General features: G+C 38.6%; 1 protein-coding gene across 4 annotated transcripts in view; it reads left to right on the forward strand.

Moving 5' to 3' along the window:
* KDM2A (lysine demethylase 2A) overlaps window positions 1–21702 on the forward strand; it is a 106159-nt gene that overhangs the window by 41578 nt on the left and 42879 nt on the right. For all 4 annotated transcript variants that reach the window (XR_003429410.1, XM_027090159.1, XM_027090157.1 and 1 more), the window contains one exon: window positions 20838–20976. Coding sequence is in view for 3 of the 4 variants with exons in the window: in XM_027090159.1 (XP_026945960.1) it covers window positions 20838–20976 (139 nt within the window). In the remaining variant the exon portion in view is untranslated. The remainder of the gene's footprint in view (window positions 1–20837; window positions 20977–21702) is intronic.

The following is a 21702-nucleotide window of genomic DNA, read 5'->3' on the forward strand; positions in this document are numbered from 1 at the left end:
TACTCATGTGAGTGACATTGTCTTTTAAAAAGCCCTACATTCTGGATTTGTCTCTTTCCTCATTGTGTACTTTAATTTGTTTTCCTAAACTATTCCTCATCAACTAGAACTTGAGTCTAGAGGATTAGATTCATGTTAAACATTTTGGCAAGGATGCTTCCTGGATGATTGAGCACTTCAAATTGTATCAAGTCAGAAGGTACACAGTGCTAGGTTGTCCCACTGGTAGTGATGGTTAAGACTGGTTAAGGTGGTAACCAGCAGATCTTTCCATTGTAAAGGTATATTTTTCCCTTTGCAATTAGTAAGTACTCTAGGGATAACTTTGGCCATGTAACAGATGAATATTTGAATCTATATTTGTCAGGCATGTGCTAGATTCTTGGGAGGCAGCAGTAAAAAGAAAGATTTCTGCTCTCACAGAATTTGCCTTTTCCCCTCCAAGTTTGAAGACAGTAGTGGGATTGGGTCTATTCTTGGACGGGGTGCACTTGGAACTTAGGGTAGGCTGATATCAGAAAAATAGGGTCATTGAAAACGTATATGCCAGTAAGTATAGAGTTGCAGTATGGGATGATGTAAAACTCCTGGCTGGAGAAGGATAGTGGTGTTGGTTGCATAATAACGTGAATGTACTTAATGCCACTGAACTGTATATTTAAAAATGGTTAAAATGATAAATCTTGCATTATGTGTATGTTACTACAATTTTTTAAAAGTATATGCCATTATGATGCATCACTGAACTCAGTCCTGCCTCACTGCCTTTTTGCTGATAATTTTCATCAGGCTTTTTTTAGTCTGTTTGGACTAATTGAGAGAGAAACTGTTTCTGAGAGAAAATTCTGCAGTTCAGTTCTGGTAGAGAGGAAGAGGCAGTGATGTTATGTTTCATTCACTGCCTCCAGTAGAGTTTGTCTTTGTAGCCTCTCAGGGAGATCATTGTTGAGATCTCTGGGTGTCCTGGATTGTGCCCAGGCTGTGGGTGGAGCTTCAGCTGTTGGTGCAGACAGGCTCTGCCTTTCACTGTCTGCTGTTTCCATTTGTTGCAGTTCGCCAGATGCAGACCTGCCTTTGCCAGGATACAGAGAGAGATCTACAACTTGAACCATTGTCTGAATGCTGCTGTTTTGACCCAGGAAATCGTATAGATTCAGGATGAGAGCAGTAACCATAACGCCAGCAGCAAAGTGATTGTTGACCAGTTTGCTCTGAAGGCAGGCCCTTCATTTAGGAAGTCAACCTGTGATTAAGAGCAAGAGCTCTGTTTAGAGGGAAGGGAAGAGCACCTTTATTTGTGGCTGATGGAGCTTGGATAACTCTTGCCTTCCTATTTACCTGAAGTGACTGTGGAAGCAAAGGTGGTAGGAAAGCTTTAGTGGTGGCTGTGGCAACAGCGTGATAGCGTGGTGAGGTGACCTGTGACTTTATTCAATTTATAGAAATTGTATCCACCTGAAACCTTTATTTGCCTTCATGTTGGAGAATATCTAGCTTATAACAAATTATCAGTTTTTAGTATACAGATTGTAGGTTATGTGTGTATAGCCTCTGCTTTGGCAGTAGTATAGGGAAATTAGTGTGTTGTACAGTGTTTTTCAGTGTTTGACTGAGCTGCAGTAGGAAATACATTTTCTTTTTTTTAATTTTAATTTATTTTATTTTTGGCTGCATTGGGTCTTTGTTGCTGCACGCTTTCTCTAGTTGCGGCAAGCAGGGGCCCCTCTTCGTTGTGGTGCATGGGCTTCTCATTGCGGTGGCTTCTCTTGTTGAGCACAGGCTCTAGGCGCACGGGCTTCAGTAGTTGTGACACACAGGCTCAGTAGTTGTGGCTCATGGGCTCTAGAGTGCAGGCTCAGTAGTTGTGGCGCACGGACTTCCTTGCTCCGCGGCATGTGGGAACTTCCTGGACCAGGGCTCAAACCCATGTCCCCTGCTTTAGTAGGTGGATTCTTAACCACTGCGCCACCAGGGAAGTCCAGGAAATACATTTTCTGTTAGGACCTAGTACACTCATACACATGGGTGTACATAATTTTAACAGCAGTTTCAGGAAATGGTACTTAGCCTACTGTGTTTTCTTATACTCTCCATTTCATTCTATTCTATTATTTCATTTTAAAATGCATATCTGACCTACATTGATTTTTATGACCCATGATTTAAAGAAGATTGGTGTGGAACAGTGGTTCCCACAGTATGATATATACTCAGGATTCTTTTATGTATAGGGATCTGTGAAGTCAAAACTATTTTCATAGTAATACTGAGATGTTACTTGCCTTTTTCTGTCTCATTCACTAATCAGTGGAGATTTTCCAGAAATACAGTGGAGTTTTCCAGAACTTACATGATGTGTGATGACATCACTCTCAGGGTTAATAGAGTGTGTATTTGTGTATTCTTGTGTTTTCTAAAATTTTGTAAAGTAGTAGGATTTAAATGTGTTTTTTCAGAGATTAACTCAGTTTTCAGTACTCATATTGTGCTCTTACTAGCTAGTGTTTGATTATAGCTGCTGTAATCTCTGTAACTTCATTGTGGTCCAGTGAAATCCTGAAGTTTTCCTTGAGCCTTTGTGGAAATACAAGACATTGTCTTGTTTTGCAATTATATACTTAGAAAATTCTTCCATTTCAATTTGTAATCACTAAATATTGACCTATGTAACCCACATATACAAAAGCTTTTTGGGGTCCTCAGTAATTTTTAAGAGTGTAAGGGATTCCTGAAACCAAAAAGTTCGAGAACTTCTGGCATAGGGGTAAGAATGTAGGCTTGTTTCGTTTTATTTTTTGTCTGTGTTTTTTTTGCAGAAGGGGAGTCGCACTTTTTTTGTGTGGTTAAGAAATATATATATATATATATATATATATATATATATATATAACCTGAGATCTGTACTCCACAAGTTTTTATTTTTTTTATTGTTATTTATTTATTTAATTTATGGCTGTGTTGGGTCTTTGTTGCTGCCGCGCGGGCTTTCTCTAGTTGCGGTGAGCAGGGAGTACTCTTCCTTGCGGTGCACGGGCTTCTCATTGCGGTGGCTTCTCTTGTTGCAGAGCATGGGCTCTAAGCAAACGGGCTTCAGTGGTTGCGGCACGTGGGCTCAGTAGTTGTGGTGCATGGGCTTAGTTGCTCCACGGCATGTGTGATCTTCCCGGACCAGGGCTTGAACCCGTGTCCCCTGCATTGGCAGGCAGATTCTTAACCACTGCGCCACCAGGGAAGCCCTCTCAACAAGTTTTTAAATGTGCAATATTGTTAATTATAAGCACAGTGTTGTGCAACAGATCATCTTGCATAACTGAAACTTTATACACACTGAACAGCAACTCCCTGTTTCTTCCTTCCCCCAATCCCTAGCAACCACCATTTTACTTTCTGCTTCTGTGAGTTTGACTTAGAATATAGGCTTTTTTCAATGATAGTTGGCTGTATTTGAGTCCCAGCTCAGCTACATGTTGAGTAATTCTGGCTTCTTACCCAACCTTTTTGATTCTTTCTTCATAACTAAAATTGGCATTTTACTGTCTTCATAGGGTTGTTGTGAGGATTATAAATGAGCTAGAAAAATGGGCTCAAAAATGCTTAGCACAAGGAAGCATTCATATGTTACCTATTATTATGATAGAAAATGTAGTAACATCTAGTCACATTGATATTTAGCTGTAGCATTTCATAGCAACACGCACCTGTGTGAAATTGGATTGTCTAAACCTACTCTTAAGTTCTCGTTCTCATTCTGCTCTTGCCTGTGCCTCTAGTCTTTTCTTAATTAAGTGGGTTCTGTTTTCCAAAGAAATTATGAGCTTCTTGAAAATAGCCGCTCTCTTCTATTTATTTCTGTTCTGTCTTGGACAGAACTCAGCCTATAGTAAGTACTCAGGACATGTAAGTCCTGTAAGTCCTAGTACAAAGGCTGTGGGACACACAGGCTTAGAATCTCTATGAGGATGATGGTGGGAAAAGAGCTTTTTAGGTCCCTGTTTTGATTCTTTACTCTGTCTCTCTCAGGAACTTCCTTCCACTACTAAACAAGCTTCCTAACAAGTATAGTGAAGGATGAATTACAATTTATTAAATCATTTCAGTTTATTTGGTTATTGCCCTTTCTCTTGGCAGTATAAAATTCTAACATAATTGTATACTTTTCACCAGGGTTTTCTTTCATTACATCCGAACAATACAAGAGAATCATAGCAATAGATGATTTAATTGTTGTTTTCTGTAAATGTACATGATTACTTCTATAGCACTTTCTGAGATTTTAGAGCAACACAGGCAGGGAGGTGTGAAATTTATTTTATGTCAAGAATTGAACTGTGTTCTAAACCTTCTAGTTTTGTTGGTCAGTTCTCTTTTCTCCTTTAGTCTGTCTTCAGCCTTCTCTCTGTCTTAATGTCCAAAAACTTGTTCTTATATAAGCACATAGCTCTTCTATCTTCTGGCTCCGCACTTCCCCTGTTCACATATGACCATTCCTTTAAGTTCCTGCTACCCAGAAATCAACAACAGTAGAGCCAGCTCTACCACTTAGACTTTTAGGCTTCTCCCAAATAACACCTTCCAGCAATGACCACTTCATATTAAATTGCTGACAGTGTGGGGATGGAGAGGGTACAGGTGCTGCATTTCCTGAAATTTCATCCCTAGGATTAGATATTTGATGTAAGGAGATAGAGATGGTGAAAACATAAAAGAGCTCGTGAAAGGGATAGACTTAGGAAACTTATTAGAAGCTTTGCCACTTGGGATGATAAGGGAGGAAAAAATCTTATCTGATGTTTAATGCTGTTTGAGAAAAGGCATGTGAGGTATGACTTGTCTCTAGCCGCATAAACCGCTCTTTTTGGGAAAGATAGTTTGTTTCCCAGTCCAGTGTTGATTCCTGTTCAAAACCATAGTTGCTAATATTTTTTGGACATGTGCTGGCTACTTCACGTCTTTTATCTCACTTAATCCTCATACAGTCCTGTGTGATGGCTTCTATTTTAATTATTAAAGTAGCTCATGTACAGTGAGAGGCAGAACCATTATTTGAACCCTAGACTCTGCCACTACTACATTCAGCCTTTTTTTATGTATGGGACGCTTTACAGTTTGCAGAGTACTTGTGCATATGTTCTCATTTAAACCTCACCACAATCCTGTGCATTAAGTGAAAGTCTTGACATTTTCACACAAGAAAATGGAAGCTTCAGGAATTTGAAGCTCAAAGTACCGGTACTTAGACCAGGCCCACACCCACTCTGACTCCAGTTCCTTTGTTCTCATTATGTAGTTTTGCTAAAAATAATAAGTAATAAATAGGGTCATATCTGAAGGTGAATTTTCTAAGATTGTTCACTTGGTTGAAGGTGATTGGTAATGTTTTAGATGTCTGGAGGAGTTAGCAAATATGTGGTCATTAATTTGCATTATTGGTTTCTCTCATAGCTTGAGTATAACTGCTTTATCTAAGTATTCCTTTTGCTCTTGGGCTTCTCAATGCTATGGGTCAGTTTACCACTCTTACACTAACATTTCTAGGTAAATTCAGAAGTGAAGACATAGTTTTCTGTGCTTTAACCTTCCTTGGGTGGCACAAATGAGTGACTGAAAGATGAGAAGGAAAAAGGTCTTGGCAGGATTATAATATAATCATGGTAGTGGGAAAGGGGAGGAGTATATGTGTTTGTGGGGGACAGTTTAAAATACCAGCTCTTCATCTTTTGCCAGTTCCTTCCAGAGCTTCTGTTCCTAAACATGAAATTTCATGACTCCTCTAAATCTCAAGTTTGACAGTTTGAAAGAGGTCATGTGTTGGTGAAGAGATTGATCTTTGTCTGTGAATCAAAACATTAATCATAGCTCCAGAGAGGAGGGCCATAGAGAAAAGCATCCTGATTAGAGGAATATAGCAAGACTGGAGATAGGTACATTTATCTAATATCATCTGGCTTCAAGTGACTGCTTGCTGTCTCCCCAAACTCACCTAAAATTTAGGAGAAGCAGCATGTGGGACACATTTAATGGTTCATATCATTTACTGAGTAAATGTCTAGAGTTAGTGTTTTCCAGAACAAGCTGTCCTTTTAGGTTTGTAGTACCTTTCTCAGTGACTGGCAGAAAGGTCACACTCTTACTTCCCCATTAGATTTAAGGTAAACTTCTAGGGGCTTTTTCTTTTTCTACAAATTGTTTTGCCTAACAAATACACTAGTCTTTACCTTCTAGGAACTGAAATGGCATGGCTTGTGCCACATATCATACTAATGGCTTACAGTTGCATCAGTTACCGAAGATGGTGAAAAAACTAGGCATTATCTTTGTTTCTGGATTCTGGGTGTCTGTTGCTATAGAAACAAACCAGGCAGTAAACATGAGTGTTTAGGGAGTATTTGAATCTCAATGGATGTTCATTGGCTAATGAAAATAAAGTTAAGAAATTTGTTGAGTTGAGGGATAAACTGAATATTACTGAGTTCATTATTGTTTCCATTTTTGGTGGGTGGTATTATCCATTTTGGTTGTGTGCAGGTCATTTGAAGATTATTTCCTAGTGATTAGGCCTTCCAAAATTCCCTTTTCTGCTCTAGGAGGTGAACAATTAGAAAAAGCAAACATTTTATGTTCCTTTTGGGTAATGATTTCACTTAATTCAGATTAATTTGGGGGGGGTTGGCAATGAGTAGATTAATTTTTGAGTGTCATATAGTAAGAGTGCTGAGTTTAAAAATCATTCTATGGTTACTAAAAGGAGGTGAAGATTTGAAAGCGGGATAGAAGGTAGGGTGGGGAATTACACATCTTTATTTCCCAGTTATTTAAGAAATAAATCCCCCTTGGGACTTCCCTGGTGGCGCAGTGGTTAAGAATCTGCTTGCCAGTGCAGTGGGCACGGGTTCGATCCCTGGTCCAGGAAGATCGCACATGCTGCGGAGCAACTAAGCCCGTGCGCCACAACTGCTGAGCCCACTTGCTGCAACTACTGAAGCCTGTGCGCCTAGAGCCTGTGCTCCAAAACAAGAAGCCACTGCAAGTAGAAGCCCGCGCGCCACAACAAAGAGTAGCCACTGCTCACTGCAACTACAGAAAGCCCACGGGCAGCAACGAAGACCCAATGCAGCCATAAATAAATAAATAAATCTAAAAAAGAAGTAAAACCCCCAACATGACTTGGACATTGACAAATGTTGTTACTTATTTCCAGTTTCTCTGATGGCTTGACTAGGCTACTTTGGGAGGATAAACGGATTGAACATTTGCATGTTGATAGTGTAATATTGCTGAGTACTACTTTTGCCAGTATCCAAGAAGAAGAATGTATGTATATTCTAGTAAAAACCTTTAGGGGAATAAAAATGTGCTTTTTCTATAATGTCTGAACTAAGATTATTCCTCTTAAAGATGGTGTTGAGATGCCTGTCTTCATCCTGACTTTCAGAGAATGATTTGGCTACTTGTAGCCACAGTTTTTTTCTTTACAGAATTGTGGCGATATCATGGTTACTTGTGCAGCAAGCATACTGAACAGTTGATTATACCACATAGTATGCAGAAAAGCAGGGCATGTTGGTGGAAGAGATCCAGCACTTTAACTCATTTCTCAGCCAGTTGGTTTTTTGGAGGACATGTTTGTGGTTGAGTAACTGTATCCTGACTCAGAATTTTAGGATCATTCTGTATATAGTAGGTATTTGATATTAGTTCTGAGGGAACTTTTAGGGGAAAAGTTCACTTTGTGTTATATATCCCTCTTCTTCAGAGCATTGTGCCTTCTCAGCTATCTTTTTTAATCAGAGACTTAGGTGTGAATAAAGCTTCTTGCCAAATTCTATTTATGGATTACTCTGCCTTGTTGGAATTACTGTGATCTGCTAACGTCTTTCATATATAGAAAGTGTTCTGTGTACTGTTGATCTCTGCAGAACGTGATCTTCAGTTAGCCCAGAAAATATTTGAAGGCTGAACTGTCAACAAAAGAAATGCAAGCTTTTCAGCCCTGTCAGTTGATCAGTACACATTCTTTGTAATACATTAAAGCAGTCGTGTTAAAACTAAGCATATGCCTTCCTTTATCTTTGTGGTCAGGCCTCTTATTTTAAGGGCCATTAAGTGTTAAATCAAAAGGTAAAAACTTGGGCCCAAGGTTCAGTCACTGTAAGGCAGTGGTTCCTACTGTTCTTGTACTACCTTAGGGTGTTTCCATTAAAATCCCTCATGAGGTGTAATGAAATTATCACATTTTCTAAACAAAGATTATAAGCTTTTATTTTTGAAAAATGTTATCCACACCCTCTCATTTAATACGGAGGTCCTGAGTAATCCAGTAGGGTGAGGGGGAAACCCAAAAAAGTTTGAAGAGGTCACTGCTATAGAGGAGCAATATAGAGTCTGTATCTATAGTCCTTGGCACTTAGTAGGTGTTCAGTAAAGTTATTATGAATGAACAGACATTTCTTCTCTTATGTGGAGCCTTCACCAACCATTCTGTTACTTCTTCTTGGACTCTAATAACACTTGTATCTACCTATCTTAATACAGTACATTATCACATTGAATTGTAATACTGTAATTTATTTACATATCTGTCTCCCCCTACTGGCCAGCAGTCTCCTTCAGGGCTAGGACTGTGCCTTTTATCTTTGTATGCAGAGCATCTGGCTGTTACTCGATGTTCAGTGTCCTGTTTTATGAATGAGTAAGTGTTCAAATAATTTTTTTTTAAGAACTTATTTTTCTCATTCTTTTTTTTTTAAGATTTTTTTTTGATGGGAACCATTTTTAAAGTCTTTATTGATTTGTTCTTTTTTTTTTATGTTTTGGTTTTCTGGCCACGAGGCTTGTAGGATCTTAGCTCCTTGATCAAGGATCGAACCCCCACCCCCTGCATTGGGAGGCGAAGTCTTAACCACTGGACCACCAGGGAAGTCCCCTCAAATAATTTTTATAGCACAAACCACACATACACACATAGGAAGGTGGTAGGCAACGATCCATCTACATATGTACCTGTCCCAGTGTGTGATCTTACAGTAATGATGGGTTTTCAAAAATATGGAAAGAAAGAAAATGAGAACAACACTTTAAAGTTCAATTGATTTTTAGGGTATGTATATGTCCATACTTTTGTGATAGAGGCTAGTTGAGAACCTCAGCTGCTTTCTTTAAAGATGTGTAAGAGCTTATTAAGCACTTATCAAATAGGGGATTTGGTATATGTTGGAAAGATTCAGATTTAATCCACATAGCTTTATAAATTTGTAAAAAGATGCCCCAAACTTTTTTTAAAGCAGTATCATGATGTGGACATGAAAATCCAGTTATTACTTGGCTTCTTATACCATCACCAGCAAAGAGGCTGTGTAATTAAAAACTTTTCTATCAGGTAGTGGGGTAGATCTATCTCAGATCAGCATCTTAGAGAAAATAGGAGACATAGAAATCTTGCTTAAAAAAAAAAGTTGGCAATTTCATTTTTACAGAAGGTGTGTAATAAATGTCACTGACTACAAATACAGAGAATGAGAACAAATTTTAATACCATACACAATAAATGTACTAAGTTCAAAGCACTCTGATATAAAATAAAATGATCTCTGGTTAGGAATAGCAATATTTTTATTTCAGCCAGAATAGCTGAATGTCCCGTAAGATAATTTGTCAAGTAAAAGCGAGAATTAATTAGAAGTCAGGAATGGTAGAATGTTAAATAAATAGTGGCATAGCTAGAAATGTAGTATCCCTTAGCAAATATCAGAAACCTCCAACCTTAGGGAAGGTCTTTTGCTAATCTTCTTTCTACCAAGCATGGTTTTCTGATTTATAGATAGTCTCCTTTGTTGCCAGTAGGTCCCACCACTTTACTTCCTCTCGCTGACAGAGTCATTTCAGCTGTCTGGGTGTCTTCTTCCTTTGACAGTTACTTCCAGCTGTCTCAAGCTACTGGTCTGGCTGAAGTTTCATTCCAAAATGATTTCAGTAGTATAGGGTGGTTAGACCATTGGTTCTGAAACCAAAGTGCTGGGGTTCCAATCTCAGCTGCACCAATTACTAACTTTGTAACTTGGGCAAGTTACTTCTATCCTACATTTGCCTTTTTTATTTTTATAAAGTAGAGAGGATACTATTCTTCTATGTGTTAATACATGCATAGTGCTTATTACAGTACTCAGTACGTGGTAAGCACTCAAATGTTAACTGCTATTACTACTGTAATTTTGCCCTGGCATCATAGTTCACCTTCAGAGCAGTAGCCCTTGTGGGTGTCATTAATAAAAAACTAACTGCCTTTTCATACTTTATACAATTTCTTCATTCTCTGACTCCTTTGTATCCCTAGGGGAATGGGAATTGCCTAAGCTCTCCAGAAAGAACTGCCTCTAACATCTGGTTGATTGAGATACACGGAGGTTTGTTTAATATGGGGGGTAGGCAGACAGCAGGACGATGTGGAAGTCCCTAGGAGGGCTACCCTGCCAACCCACCACTGGTCTCTCAGTGTCTCTGGTCAGGACAGAGAGGGCTAGGTCTGGAATTTAGATAGTCTATGAATAAGGGCAGGCAGACCTGGGGGACCCGTATGTAGCAAAATTTCAACATGGTATAATGTAAAAGGGAGCAAGGCTGATATCTTAGATGGAATCAGATTGTTGAGGACTTTATTTTAGAACACAAAGGGACCTTGAATTATTTACCTCCAGGGGAAAACTAGGATCTAGAGAGGTTAAATGATTTACTTAAGTGCCTAAGATCACACAGAAAGTAGCAATAGTAGAATTGACACTAGATAATTTCTCCCTTTAGACACTTTTACTTTCTTGTTTTTCTGTTGTTTTCTGAGAGGGTTAACTTAGGTCAGTTTTACCTTTCTTTTTCTTTGTAAAATAATACCGCCATATTTCCTGATTCTCACAGGTTGATTATCTTAGCAAGAAAAACTATTTGATATAAAATGATAGAATTGTACAGTGATTCTTTTTTTTCTTTTTTTTATTGGCTTCGTTTCTGTGCATGGGCTTTCTCTGGTTGCGGCAAGCGGGGGCTTCTCTTGTTGTGGAGCATGGGCTCTAGGCACGCAGGCTTCAGTAGTTGTGGCACGCAGGCTCTAGAGCGCAGGCTCAGTAGTTGTGGCGCACGGGCTTAGTTGCTCCGCAGCATGTGGGATCTTCCCGGACCAGGGATAGAACCCGTGTCGCCTGCATTGGCAGGCAAATTCTCAACCAGTGCACCACCAGGGAAGTTCCTGTACAGTGATTCTCAAAGGGAGATTTTTGATATATTACGTTACTAATTTTTAGAAATTGTAAAATATTTATAACAAAATTTGCCATTCTAACCATTTTTAAGTGTATTAATTCAGTGTACTGCCATCATTACTGTTTCCAAAACTTGTTTTCATTACCCCAAATAGAAATTTTGTAATCATAAAGCAGTAACTTCCCATTCCTCCTCCACCCAGCCCCTGGTAACCTCTAATCTACTTTCTCTATGAATTTGTCTACTCTAGGTACTTCATAAGTGGAATCATACAATATTTTATCTTTTTATGTCTGACCTATTTCACTTAGCATAATGTCTTGCAGGTTTATCCATGTTGCTGCATGTATCAGACCTCCATTTCATTTTATAGCTGAATAATATTTCATTGTATATATAAACACCACATTTTATTTATCTGTCAATGGAAATTTGGGACTATTTCCACTTTTTTTTTTTTGACCATTGTGGATAATGCTATTATGAACGTTGGTGTCAAGGTGTCTGAGTCCCTGCTTTCAGTTCTTTTGGGTATATACCTAGAAGTGGAATTATTGGATCATATGGCAATTCTGTGTTTACTTTTTTGAGGAATTGCTAGACTGTTTTTTTACACAGGCTGCAAACAGCAATGCATAAGGGTTCCAATTTCCCTACTTCCTGACTAACACTTGTTATTTTGTGTTTTTTAGATGATAGGAATCTTAATGGATGTGAAGTGGTATCTCATTGTGGGTTTGATTTTTAGTGATGTTAGACATCTTTTCAAGTGCATATTGGCCATTTGTGTATCTTCTTCGCAGAAATTTCTGTTTAAGTCCTTTGCCCATTTTTGAAGTGGGTTTATTTTGTTGTTGAGTTGTAAGAGTTCTTTATATATTCTAGATACTGATCCCATATCAGATATATGATTTGCAAATATTTTCTCCCTATCGTTTCTTTTCACTCTGTCATTAGTGTCCTTTGCACAAATTTTAAAAAAAAATTATTTAATTTATTTGGCTGTGCCGGGTCTTAGTTGTGCATGTGGGATCTTCTTTGCCGCGTGCAGGATCTTTAGTTGCGGCATGCGGGATCTAGTTCCCTAACCAGGGATCAAACGCGGGCCCCCTGCATTGGGAGCGCGGAGTCTTAATCGCTGGATCACCAGGGAAGTCCCCAAATTTTAAAAATTTTGATGAAGTCCATTTTGTCTGTTTTTTTTGCTTTTGCTTTTGATATCGTTTAAGAAATCCTCGTTAAAGCCAATGCTGTGAAGATTTTCCCATGTTTTTGTCTAAGAATTTTATTACAGTTTTAGCAGTTATGTTTATGTCTTTGATCTATTTTGAGTTAATTTTTGTACTGTATGGTGTCAGTAAGGGTCCAACTTCATTCTCCTGCGTGCAGATACCCAGTTTTCCCTGCATCATTTGTTGAAAATGTATTTAATCTTAATTAATTTAAGTCTCATAGTCACATGTAGCTAACATTTTGGACAGCTCAGATCTAGCTGATCATGTAATTTTTCTCCTTTAATCTGTTAATGTGGTGAATTATATCAGTAGATGGAGTGGAAATTCTCAGAACTAACAAACTGCTTCTGCATTTTTGGCACATCATGGTAGTTCATTAAATACTGAACAACTTTTTTTAGTCACTTGTCTGTGTGTCCTTTCATATAAAATCCACTGAAATGTCTATGGAAATTGTTTAGAAAAAGACTTTGCTTTCTCAAAAAAATGATATCAGGCAATGTGTCTTCTATTGGTCTACATCAAACTTTATTCTTATAAAAATACATTGCTTTACTTAAACATGTATGTTGTATTACCTTTATTCTTTTACAGATTGCCCATCATTATTTTGTATTGAGATAGAATTCATATGCTAGGCAATTCACCCTTTTAAAGTGTGCAATTCAATAGTTTTTAGTAAATCCACAAAGTTGTGAAAACATTACCAGTATCTAATTCTAGAACATTTTCATTACCCCAGAGAAACCCAGTACACATTAGCAGTTTTTCCCCATCTCTCTTCCTTCCAGCCCCTGGCAACCACTAATGTGTTTTCTGGCTTTATAGATTTGCCTATTCTGTCCATTTCAGATAAAGGTAATCATAAAATATGTAGTCCTTTGTGATTGGCTTTTTTCACTTAGTGTGTTTTTTAAAGTTCATCTGTCAGCAGAAAAAGGGAGTGAAGCATTTATCAGTACTTCACTCCCTTTTTCTGCTCAACTGTATTCCATTGTATGGATATATACTATATTTTATTAGCCATTTGTCAGTTGATAGACCCTTGGGGTGTCCATCTACTCTGGTTATAATGAATAATGTTGCTATGAATGTTGGCGTACATGTTTTTGTGTGGCGTGTTTTCATTCTCTTGGGTAAATACCTAGGAATGGAATTTCTGGGTCATATGGTAACTCTAACCAATTTGAGGAACTGCCGGACTGTTTTCCAGAAGATTTGCTCTGTTCTACATTGCCACTAACTGTGTATGAGGGTTTTGCTTTTTTCACATCCTCACCAGCACTTATTACCTAGTAGTTGTGAAGTAGTATCTCGTGGTTTTGATTTGCATTTCCTTAATGACTGATGAGCTAAAGACAAATGATGTTTCATGTGCTTATTGGCCAGTTATATATCTTTGAAAAATACTCTTTCAAACCTTTGCCCACTTTAATTTTATATTTTGTCTTTTCATTTTTAAGTTGTAAGAGTTCTTTATATATCCTAGATATTAGACCCTTATGAGATATATAATTTGCAAATATTTTCTCTCATTTTATAAATTGCCGTTTACCTTTCTTGATAGTGTTTTTGAAGCACAAAAAGTTTTAATTTGGGGACTTCCCTGGTGGCGCAGTGGTTGAGAGTCCGCCTGCTGATGCAAGGGACGCGGGTTCGTGCCCCGGGCTGAGAAGATCCCACATGCTGCGGAGCGGCTGGGCCCGTGAGCCATGGCTGCTGAGCGTGCGCGTCCGGAGCCTGTGCTCCGCAGTGGGAGAGGCCACAAAGTGAGAGGCCCATGTACCGCAAAAAAAAAAAAAAAAAAAAGTTTTAATTTTGAAGAAATCTAGTTAATCTATTTTGTTGTTGTTACTTGTACTTTTGGTGTCTTATCTAAGAAACTGTTGCCTAATCCACAGTCATGAATATTTACACCACAATTTCTTCTAAGAATTGCATAGTCTTAGCCTTTACATTTAAGTCTGATCCATTTTAAGTTAGTTTTTTTGTATAAGGTGTGAGGTAGAGGTCCAGCTTCATTCTTTTACATGTGGATATCCAGTTGTCCCAGCACCATTTAAATTTTTTTTTTAATTTTTAAAATTTTTATAGTTTTAAAGGTTGCTTTCCATTTACACATGTTTAGAAAAGAGAATGCCAGATGTTTCTGTGTAATAGTGGATACCTGTTTGCATCTATTCTTGCACCATTGTCTTTTTTTTTTTTTTTGGCCACGCTGCAGCTTGTGGGATCTTAGTTCCTCGACCAGGGATTGAACCCGAACCCTCAGAAGTGAAAGTGTGGAGTCCTAACCACTGGACCGCCAAGGAATTCCCACCATTGTCTTTTCTACAGCTAACCATTTAGGAGAGGAGAGGAGAGGAGAGGAGAGTATAGTATAGTATAGTATCTGTAGCCCTTCATCTTATGTGTCAGTACTTGAGTTAACTAAATATTCCATTTATGTGGCTGTTTTTACCATTTAATATAGTTAATTACCACCTGACCAGGAGTGGTAAATATTTTTTTAAGGCAGTTTCTAAATTTTTTTTTTTTCGGCTGTGTTGGGTTTTTGTTGCTGCGCGTGGGGTTTCTCTAGTTGCGGCGAGCAGGGGCTACTCTTCGTTGCAGTGTGCGGGCCTCTCATTGCGGTGGCTTCTCTTGTTGTGGATCACAGGCTCTAGGTGCGCAGGCTTCAGTAGTTGCAGCACGCGGGCTTGGTAGTTGTGGCTCACGGGCTCTAGAGTGCAGGCTCAGTAGTTGTGGCACACGGGCTTAGTTGCTCTGTGGCATGTGGGACCCTCCCGGACCAGGGCTCGAACCCGTGTCGCCTGCATTGGCAGGCAGATTCTTAACCACTGCGCCACCATGAGTTTGCTCATGGTGAGTTGGAAAACATGAGTTTGCTGTATAGTTTGGTAATCTAAATAGAATAAATGATAATTGGTTATTCAGGAGTAAAACTCACTGTTAACCCTGGAAAGTACAAATTGCTTTTGAGTGAAAATGTGGTTGGAATAGATTTCATAGTTCAGTTTGTGCCTACTATTTACTGTGACACTGGGTTCAGCAAGGGCTGGTGTCTATGGGAAGCCAGAAACATCCTTTAGGTTGCCAAAAAGCACCTAGAATTAAAAAAAGCACAGCATGCTAGTTAAACCATTTAGAATTATTTGGTAATGTTGGTAGGCTGGAGGAGATTGGTGGCTGCTTTCCTTAGTGTTAAAGTGGCATTGCCTTTTGAGTTTCACCTGTAGCAGATTGTGTCATTGACTACTTATTTCCAGGGTTATTTTGAGGATTGAATATGTTTTTTAAGCACTTAGAGATTTGCCGTAGATGTTTACTTTCACCAGGGTTTACATATAGATAGGAGAATGGTGGGGGGGACCCTTATCCTTGACAGTGTTAAAACCAGCACAAATAATTTCACATTACTGTTGACCTCCCAATTGCAACAATCAAAAGAAAACAAGAATTTAATTTTTCTGTAGTCCTTAAGAAATGGGCATAGCTTGGCTGGGGCAGGAGTTTTCCTTATATCCTTACACTTTCCATATTGAAAGTACAAATGGAAGAATAATTCTTCTTGAATATAGGAAAAATAAAAGCATATAAAAAGAAAGAAGAGACAGAGAACTTCAGGCTACCATGTTAGAAATGTTGGGATAATCAAGATGATGATATCTTGACTGAAAAAGAGTCGGTAATAGTTGACCTAGGAAATGTTAAAGTTTGAAAATATGACTGGGATTTTTTTGATGTGCATATTAGAATTTATGCAAAAGAATGGAATGCTTTCTTTTCTCTTTGAAATTGAGGTATAATTGACATACAATATTATATTAGTTTCAGGTGTACAACATTCAACATTTGTATGCATTGCAAAATGGTTACCACAATGGTTCCTTACCATCTGTCACCTTACAAAGCTAATATGGTATTATTGACTATATTGCCCCATGCTGTACATTACATCCCCATGACTTGTTTATTTTATAGCTGGAAGTTTGTACTTCATAATCCTATTCACCTGTTTCACACCACGCCCACCCCTCTGGCAACCACCAGTCTATTCTGTTTATGACTCTGGATTTTGTTTTGTTAGTTTTGGTTTTTAGATTCCATATATATGCAGTGTATGTCTTTCTCCGCCTGATTTATTTCACTTAGCGTCATACTCTCAACCCTCACGTTGCTGCAGATGGCAAGATTCCATTCCTTTTTATGGCTGAGTAGTATTCCATCGTGTGTGTGTGTGTGTGTGTGTACACATATACCACATCTTTATTCACCCATCAATCAGACACTTAGATTGATTCCATATCTTGGCTATTATAAATAATGCTGCAGGGAGCATAAGAATGCATATGTCTTTTCTTTTTAAAAAATATTTATTTATTTTTGGCTGCACCAGGTCTTCCTTGCAGCATGTGGGAAATTTAGTTGCAGAATGTGGACTTCTTAGTTTTGTCATGCAGACTCTTAGTTGCATATGTGGGCTTCTTAGTTGCAGCACGCATGCGGGATCTAGTTCCCTGACCAGGGATCGAACCTGGGCCCCCTACATTGCGTACACGGAGTCTTACCCACTGGACCACCAGGGAAGTCCCGCATATATCTTTTCAAATTCATATTTTCATTTTCTTCGGTTAGATACCCAGTAGTAGAATTGCTAGATGATATGATAGATTGATTGATTGAGTCTTCATTGCTGCGCGTGGGCTTTTGGGGGCTACTCTTCGTTGCGGTGCGCGGGCTTCTCATTGCACTGGCTTCTCTTATTGTGGAGCATGGGCTCTAGGCACGCAGGCTTCAGTAGTTGTGGTACGCGGGCTCAGTAGTTGTGGCGCATGGGCTTAGTTGCTCCGCGGCATGTGGGATCTTCCCGGACCAGGGCTCAAACCTGTGTCCCCTGCATTGGCAGGCGGATTCTTAACCGCTGCACCACCAGGGAAGTCACTTTTTTTTTTTTTTTTGCCATTCTATGTGGCATGAGGGATCTTAGTTCCGCAACCAGGGATCAAACCCATACCTCCTGCAGTGGAAGTATGGAGTCTTAACCACTGGACAGCCAGAGAAGTCCCTGTTACCTTTTTGATAATAGTCATTCTGACAGGTGTAGGATGATACCTTACTGTGGTTTTGGTTTGCATTTCCCTGATGATTAATGTCATTGAACATCTTTTCATGTGCCTCTTGCCACGTGTGTCTTTTTTGGAAAAATGTTTATTCACATCCTCTGCCCATTTTTTAATCAGTTTGTTTGTTTGTTTGCTTGTTATTGAGTTGTATGAGTTCTTTATATATGTTGGATGTTAACCCCTTATCAGATAAATTATTTACAAATGACTTCTCCCATTCAGTAGGTTTCCTTTTTATTTTGGTGGTAGTTTCCTTTGCTGTGCAGAAGCTTTTTAGTTTGATGTAGCCTCATTTGTTTATTTTTGTTTTTGTTTTCCCTTACCTTTGGCGTCAGATCCAAAAAAATTGCTAAGACCAATGTCAAGGAGCTTACTGTCTATGTTTTCTTCTAGGAGTTTTATGGTTTCAGGTCTTACATTTAAGTCTTTAACCCATTTTGAGTTAATTTTTATATATGGTATAAGATAGTGCTCCAGTTTCATTCTTTTGCATGTAGCTGTCCAGTTTTCCCAACACCATTTGTTGAAGAGACTATCCTTTCCCCGTTGTATATTCTTGCCTCGTTTGTCATAAATTAATTGACCATGTATGCGTGGGTTTATTTCTGGGCACAAATGAATGCTTTCTAAAAGTGATTATTGTGGGAAACTACATTTATTCCGATGGTATTGTTCCTGCTTTTTGACATACTTGGAACTCATCTTTTGGAGTTCTCTTCAAAGACACATATATGAAATAAGGTGAGGAAGAGAACGGAGTGGTGTCTTCTAAAAAACGAACCTATTTAAGAAATTGTCAGTGAAAATACCACCCCCCCTTTCTTTTTTTTTTTTTTTTCCCCCTTTCAAATATACAGGTAACTAAAAATATTTTGAGCAGTGATGGCATTTTTAGAGTGAGAGGTCTACTAAATTAGGTCTTTTGGCCTTTGAGCTGTGATTTATGGCAACAAAGTGCTAGGTAAGAGTGTTATAAAGTTTTTTGTGTTTTTTTTTTAATATTTATTTTATTTATTTTTTCTTTTTGGCTGTGTTGGGTCTTCATTGCTGCACGTGGGCTTTCTCTAGTTGCCCCGAGCGGGGGCTACTCTTCGTTGCAGTGCGCGGGCCAGTGGCTTCTCTTGTTGTGGAGCACGGGCTCTACGTGTGCAGGCTTCAGTAGTTGTGGCACGCGGGCTCTAAAGCACAGGCTCGGTAGTTGTGGCACATGGGCTTAGTTACTCTGCGGCATGTGGGATCTTCCCGGACCAGGGCTTGAACCGTGTCCCCTGCATTGGCAGGAGGATTCTTAAGCACTGTGCCACCAGGGAAGCCCAAGAGTGTTATAAAGTTTTTTTACCAAATATGGAAAAGATATCAGGTATCTATCAGTGTTTCTACCTAAAACTGCTAAATTGAATCTTGCTGTCCTCTGGTGTGCTCTCCTCTGTGTGTAGTTTTTATTTTTTATGACTTATTTCTGCCCTTTCCCTGATCCCATTCCCTAAGAGACCTTTCTACAGTGTCTCATTTTCTTATGTGTTTATATAAATTCAGGTGCCATGTAATCAATTCTAGATCATCAATATCTAACTTTAAATTCCAGGTTTGGTTGTCCTTAGCACATACTGGAGTAGGGCTACTTTACCATTCATTGCCTCCCACGTGAATTGTCCTATGTGTATGTATTCAAGAAACTTCGACAAATTTTAACACTGGCTAAAGTAAAATATACCAAAAGGTAAATTTGCAGCAAAAGCAACGTGTTATCTTAAAAAAAAAAAAAGCTTACAAGATTATGCACATACCATAAAATTCACCCGTTTAAAGTGTACAACTCAGTGGTTTTTAGTATATTCACAGAGTTGTGCAAACATCACCACTATCTAATTCTAGAACATTTTTAATTTCTCCCAAAAGAAACCCATACTGTTAAAAGTTACTTTCTATCTCTCCCTCTCCCCAGCCCATTGCAACCATTAATCTACTTTCTATCTCTGTGGATTTGCTTCTTCTGGACATTTCATGTAAATAAAATTACGACTTTTTGAGGGCAGTGACCGAGTCTGGAGCTGCCCCAGGAGCCGGATCTGTCGTATCCTCTCTTCCACTTCCTGTTGCAAACAATAAAGTCCATTCGTACAGTAAAAAAATAAAAATGTGATTATGGTCTTCTGTGTTTGGCATCTTTCACTTAGCATGTTTTTAAGATTCTTCCATATTGCAGCACATATCAGTACTTCATTCTTTTTTATGGCCAGTTACTATTCCATTGTGTAAATATACCACGTTTTGTTTATCCACTCATCAATTGATCGACATTTGGGTTGTTGCTGCCTTTTGGCTATTATAAATAATGTTCTGCTATGAACATCTGTGTACACGTTTTTGTATGGACGTGCGTTTTTAATTCTTTTGGATATATACCTAAGATTAAAATTGCTGGGTCATAGGATAACTTACTGTGTGTTTAACTTTTTGAGGAACTGCCAAACTGTTTTCCAAAATGGCTGCAACATTTTACATTCCCATCAGTACTGTATAAGGGTTCCAGTTTCTCCACATGCCCTCCAACACTTGTTATCGTCTACCTTTTTGATAATAGCCATCCTATTGGGTGTGAAGTGGTGTATCGTTGTGGTGTTAATTTGTATTTCCCCTAATGACTAATGATCCCGAGCATTTTTCATGTGCTTTTTGGCCATTTGATCCCGAGCATTTTTCATGTGCTTTTTGGCCATTTGTGTATCTTTCTTTGGCAAGACACTATCCTTAATGCTGAGTATTGATGGTCTGCTGTTTGGAATACTGTTGTTTAGATTAACTTTCTTTATCTGCTGTAAAAGAGTTTCTGTTTCATTAATTCAAGTGTTCTAGTCTATTCTTGAAGGTTGTTTTAGAAAGCTAATCTAGAAAGGGCCTTCCCCATGAAAAAATTATGTTTTGTATCCTGGCCTGTAACGTCTATGAAGACAGTTTAAGCAATGATAGACAAATAAAATGTTAAGTAGACCCGATTTGGTCGTATTTTCGTTGTAAATTTATATCTCTAGGCTCAAAGAGTTAGCAGTGGTAAAATGTACAAAGTAGGAAACCTAGTGACTCATTTAAAATTTTGTACATTCTGAGACTATTAGCTGACCTTTGGTTGAGAAAAAGATCTATAAGGCAAGGAAAATTGATGCTTAACATAGCAACTGAAAGGCATGAAAAAGTACATGATTTCATCCTTATGTCCCTCTCTCCCCAGCGTGGTACCATGCGACGACGCTATGAAGATGATGGCATTTCAGATGATGAAATTGAAGGAAAAAGAACTTTTGACTTGGAAGAGAAACTCCACACCAACAAATATAATGCAAATTTTGTTACTTTTATGGAAGGAAGAGGTCAGTATCATTTGGGTTCAGACCTGCAGCCCCTTGATGTAGGAAGTTGTAGATTCTGGGAGCTGTGGGCTCAGCATCTCTGCAGCCAAAGTACTGCCTGTTGATGCTGTGATGCTATTTATCTGTATTTTCTCTTACTACTCAATGCCACTCATGCACACACCCCCGCCCCAGTCCTCCCACCCTGTGAGTCATTCTCTGCTATATTGGAAAAAGCAAGCGTTTATTAGGGCAAGAATGTTGGAATTTTTCCCTAAAGGCCTCTTCCTTCTTCTTCTCCCATCCCTTGGTTTGGGTTTAATTAAGAATAGTATAATAAAAATCCTTTTATGCATGTACCTGCCCCACCAAAACTGAGCTCTATGTGTATCATGCAGCTTTGTTCCTTGGCAAACTTCCAAGGATGTCATGGTATGTATTGTAGTGGACAGAGTTACATATTTAGGCTATTAAGTGACAGGGCGATGATTTCTGCTTAGGATTTATGAGATGACTCAATAGTACTATCCCCTGTTGGTTAAATTCTGAACTATTGTGGAAGTATAGATTTAGCAAACCCCTTGAGCCCTGCTTCTCAGTGTGCTCTCCCTATACCTTAAGAGATGCTTCTTAATAACAAGCATGTATTATCTAACAGCAAAACTGTATACACAGAAATAGCAAATACCATCTCTACCTTATTATTTAGGATCCATTTTATGGTCCTTTTGTCTTTTTCCAGCTAAA

Source organism: Aethalodelphis obliquidens, unplaced genomic scaffold, assembly GCF_003676395.1.
Source record: "Aethalodelphis obliquidens isolate GAN/ISIS:26980383/991018 unplaced genomic scaffold, ASM367639v1 scaffold69, whole genome shotgun sequence".
NCBI classification, from domain to species: Eukaryota; Metazoa; Chordata; class Mammalia; order Artiodactyla; family Delphinidae; genus Aethalodelphis; species Aethalodelphis obliquidens.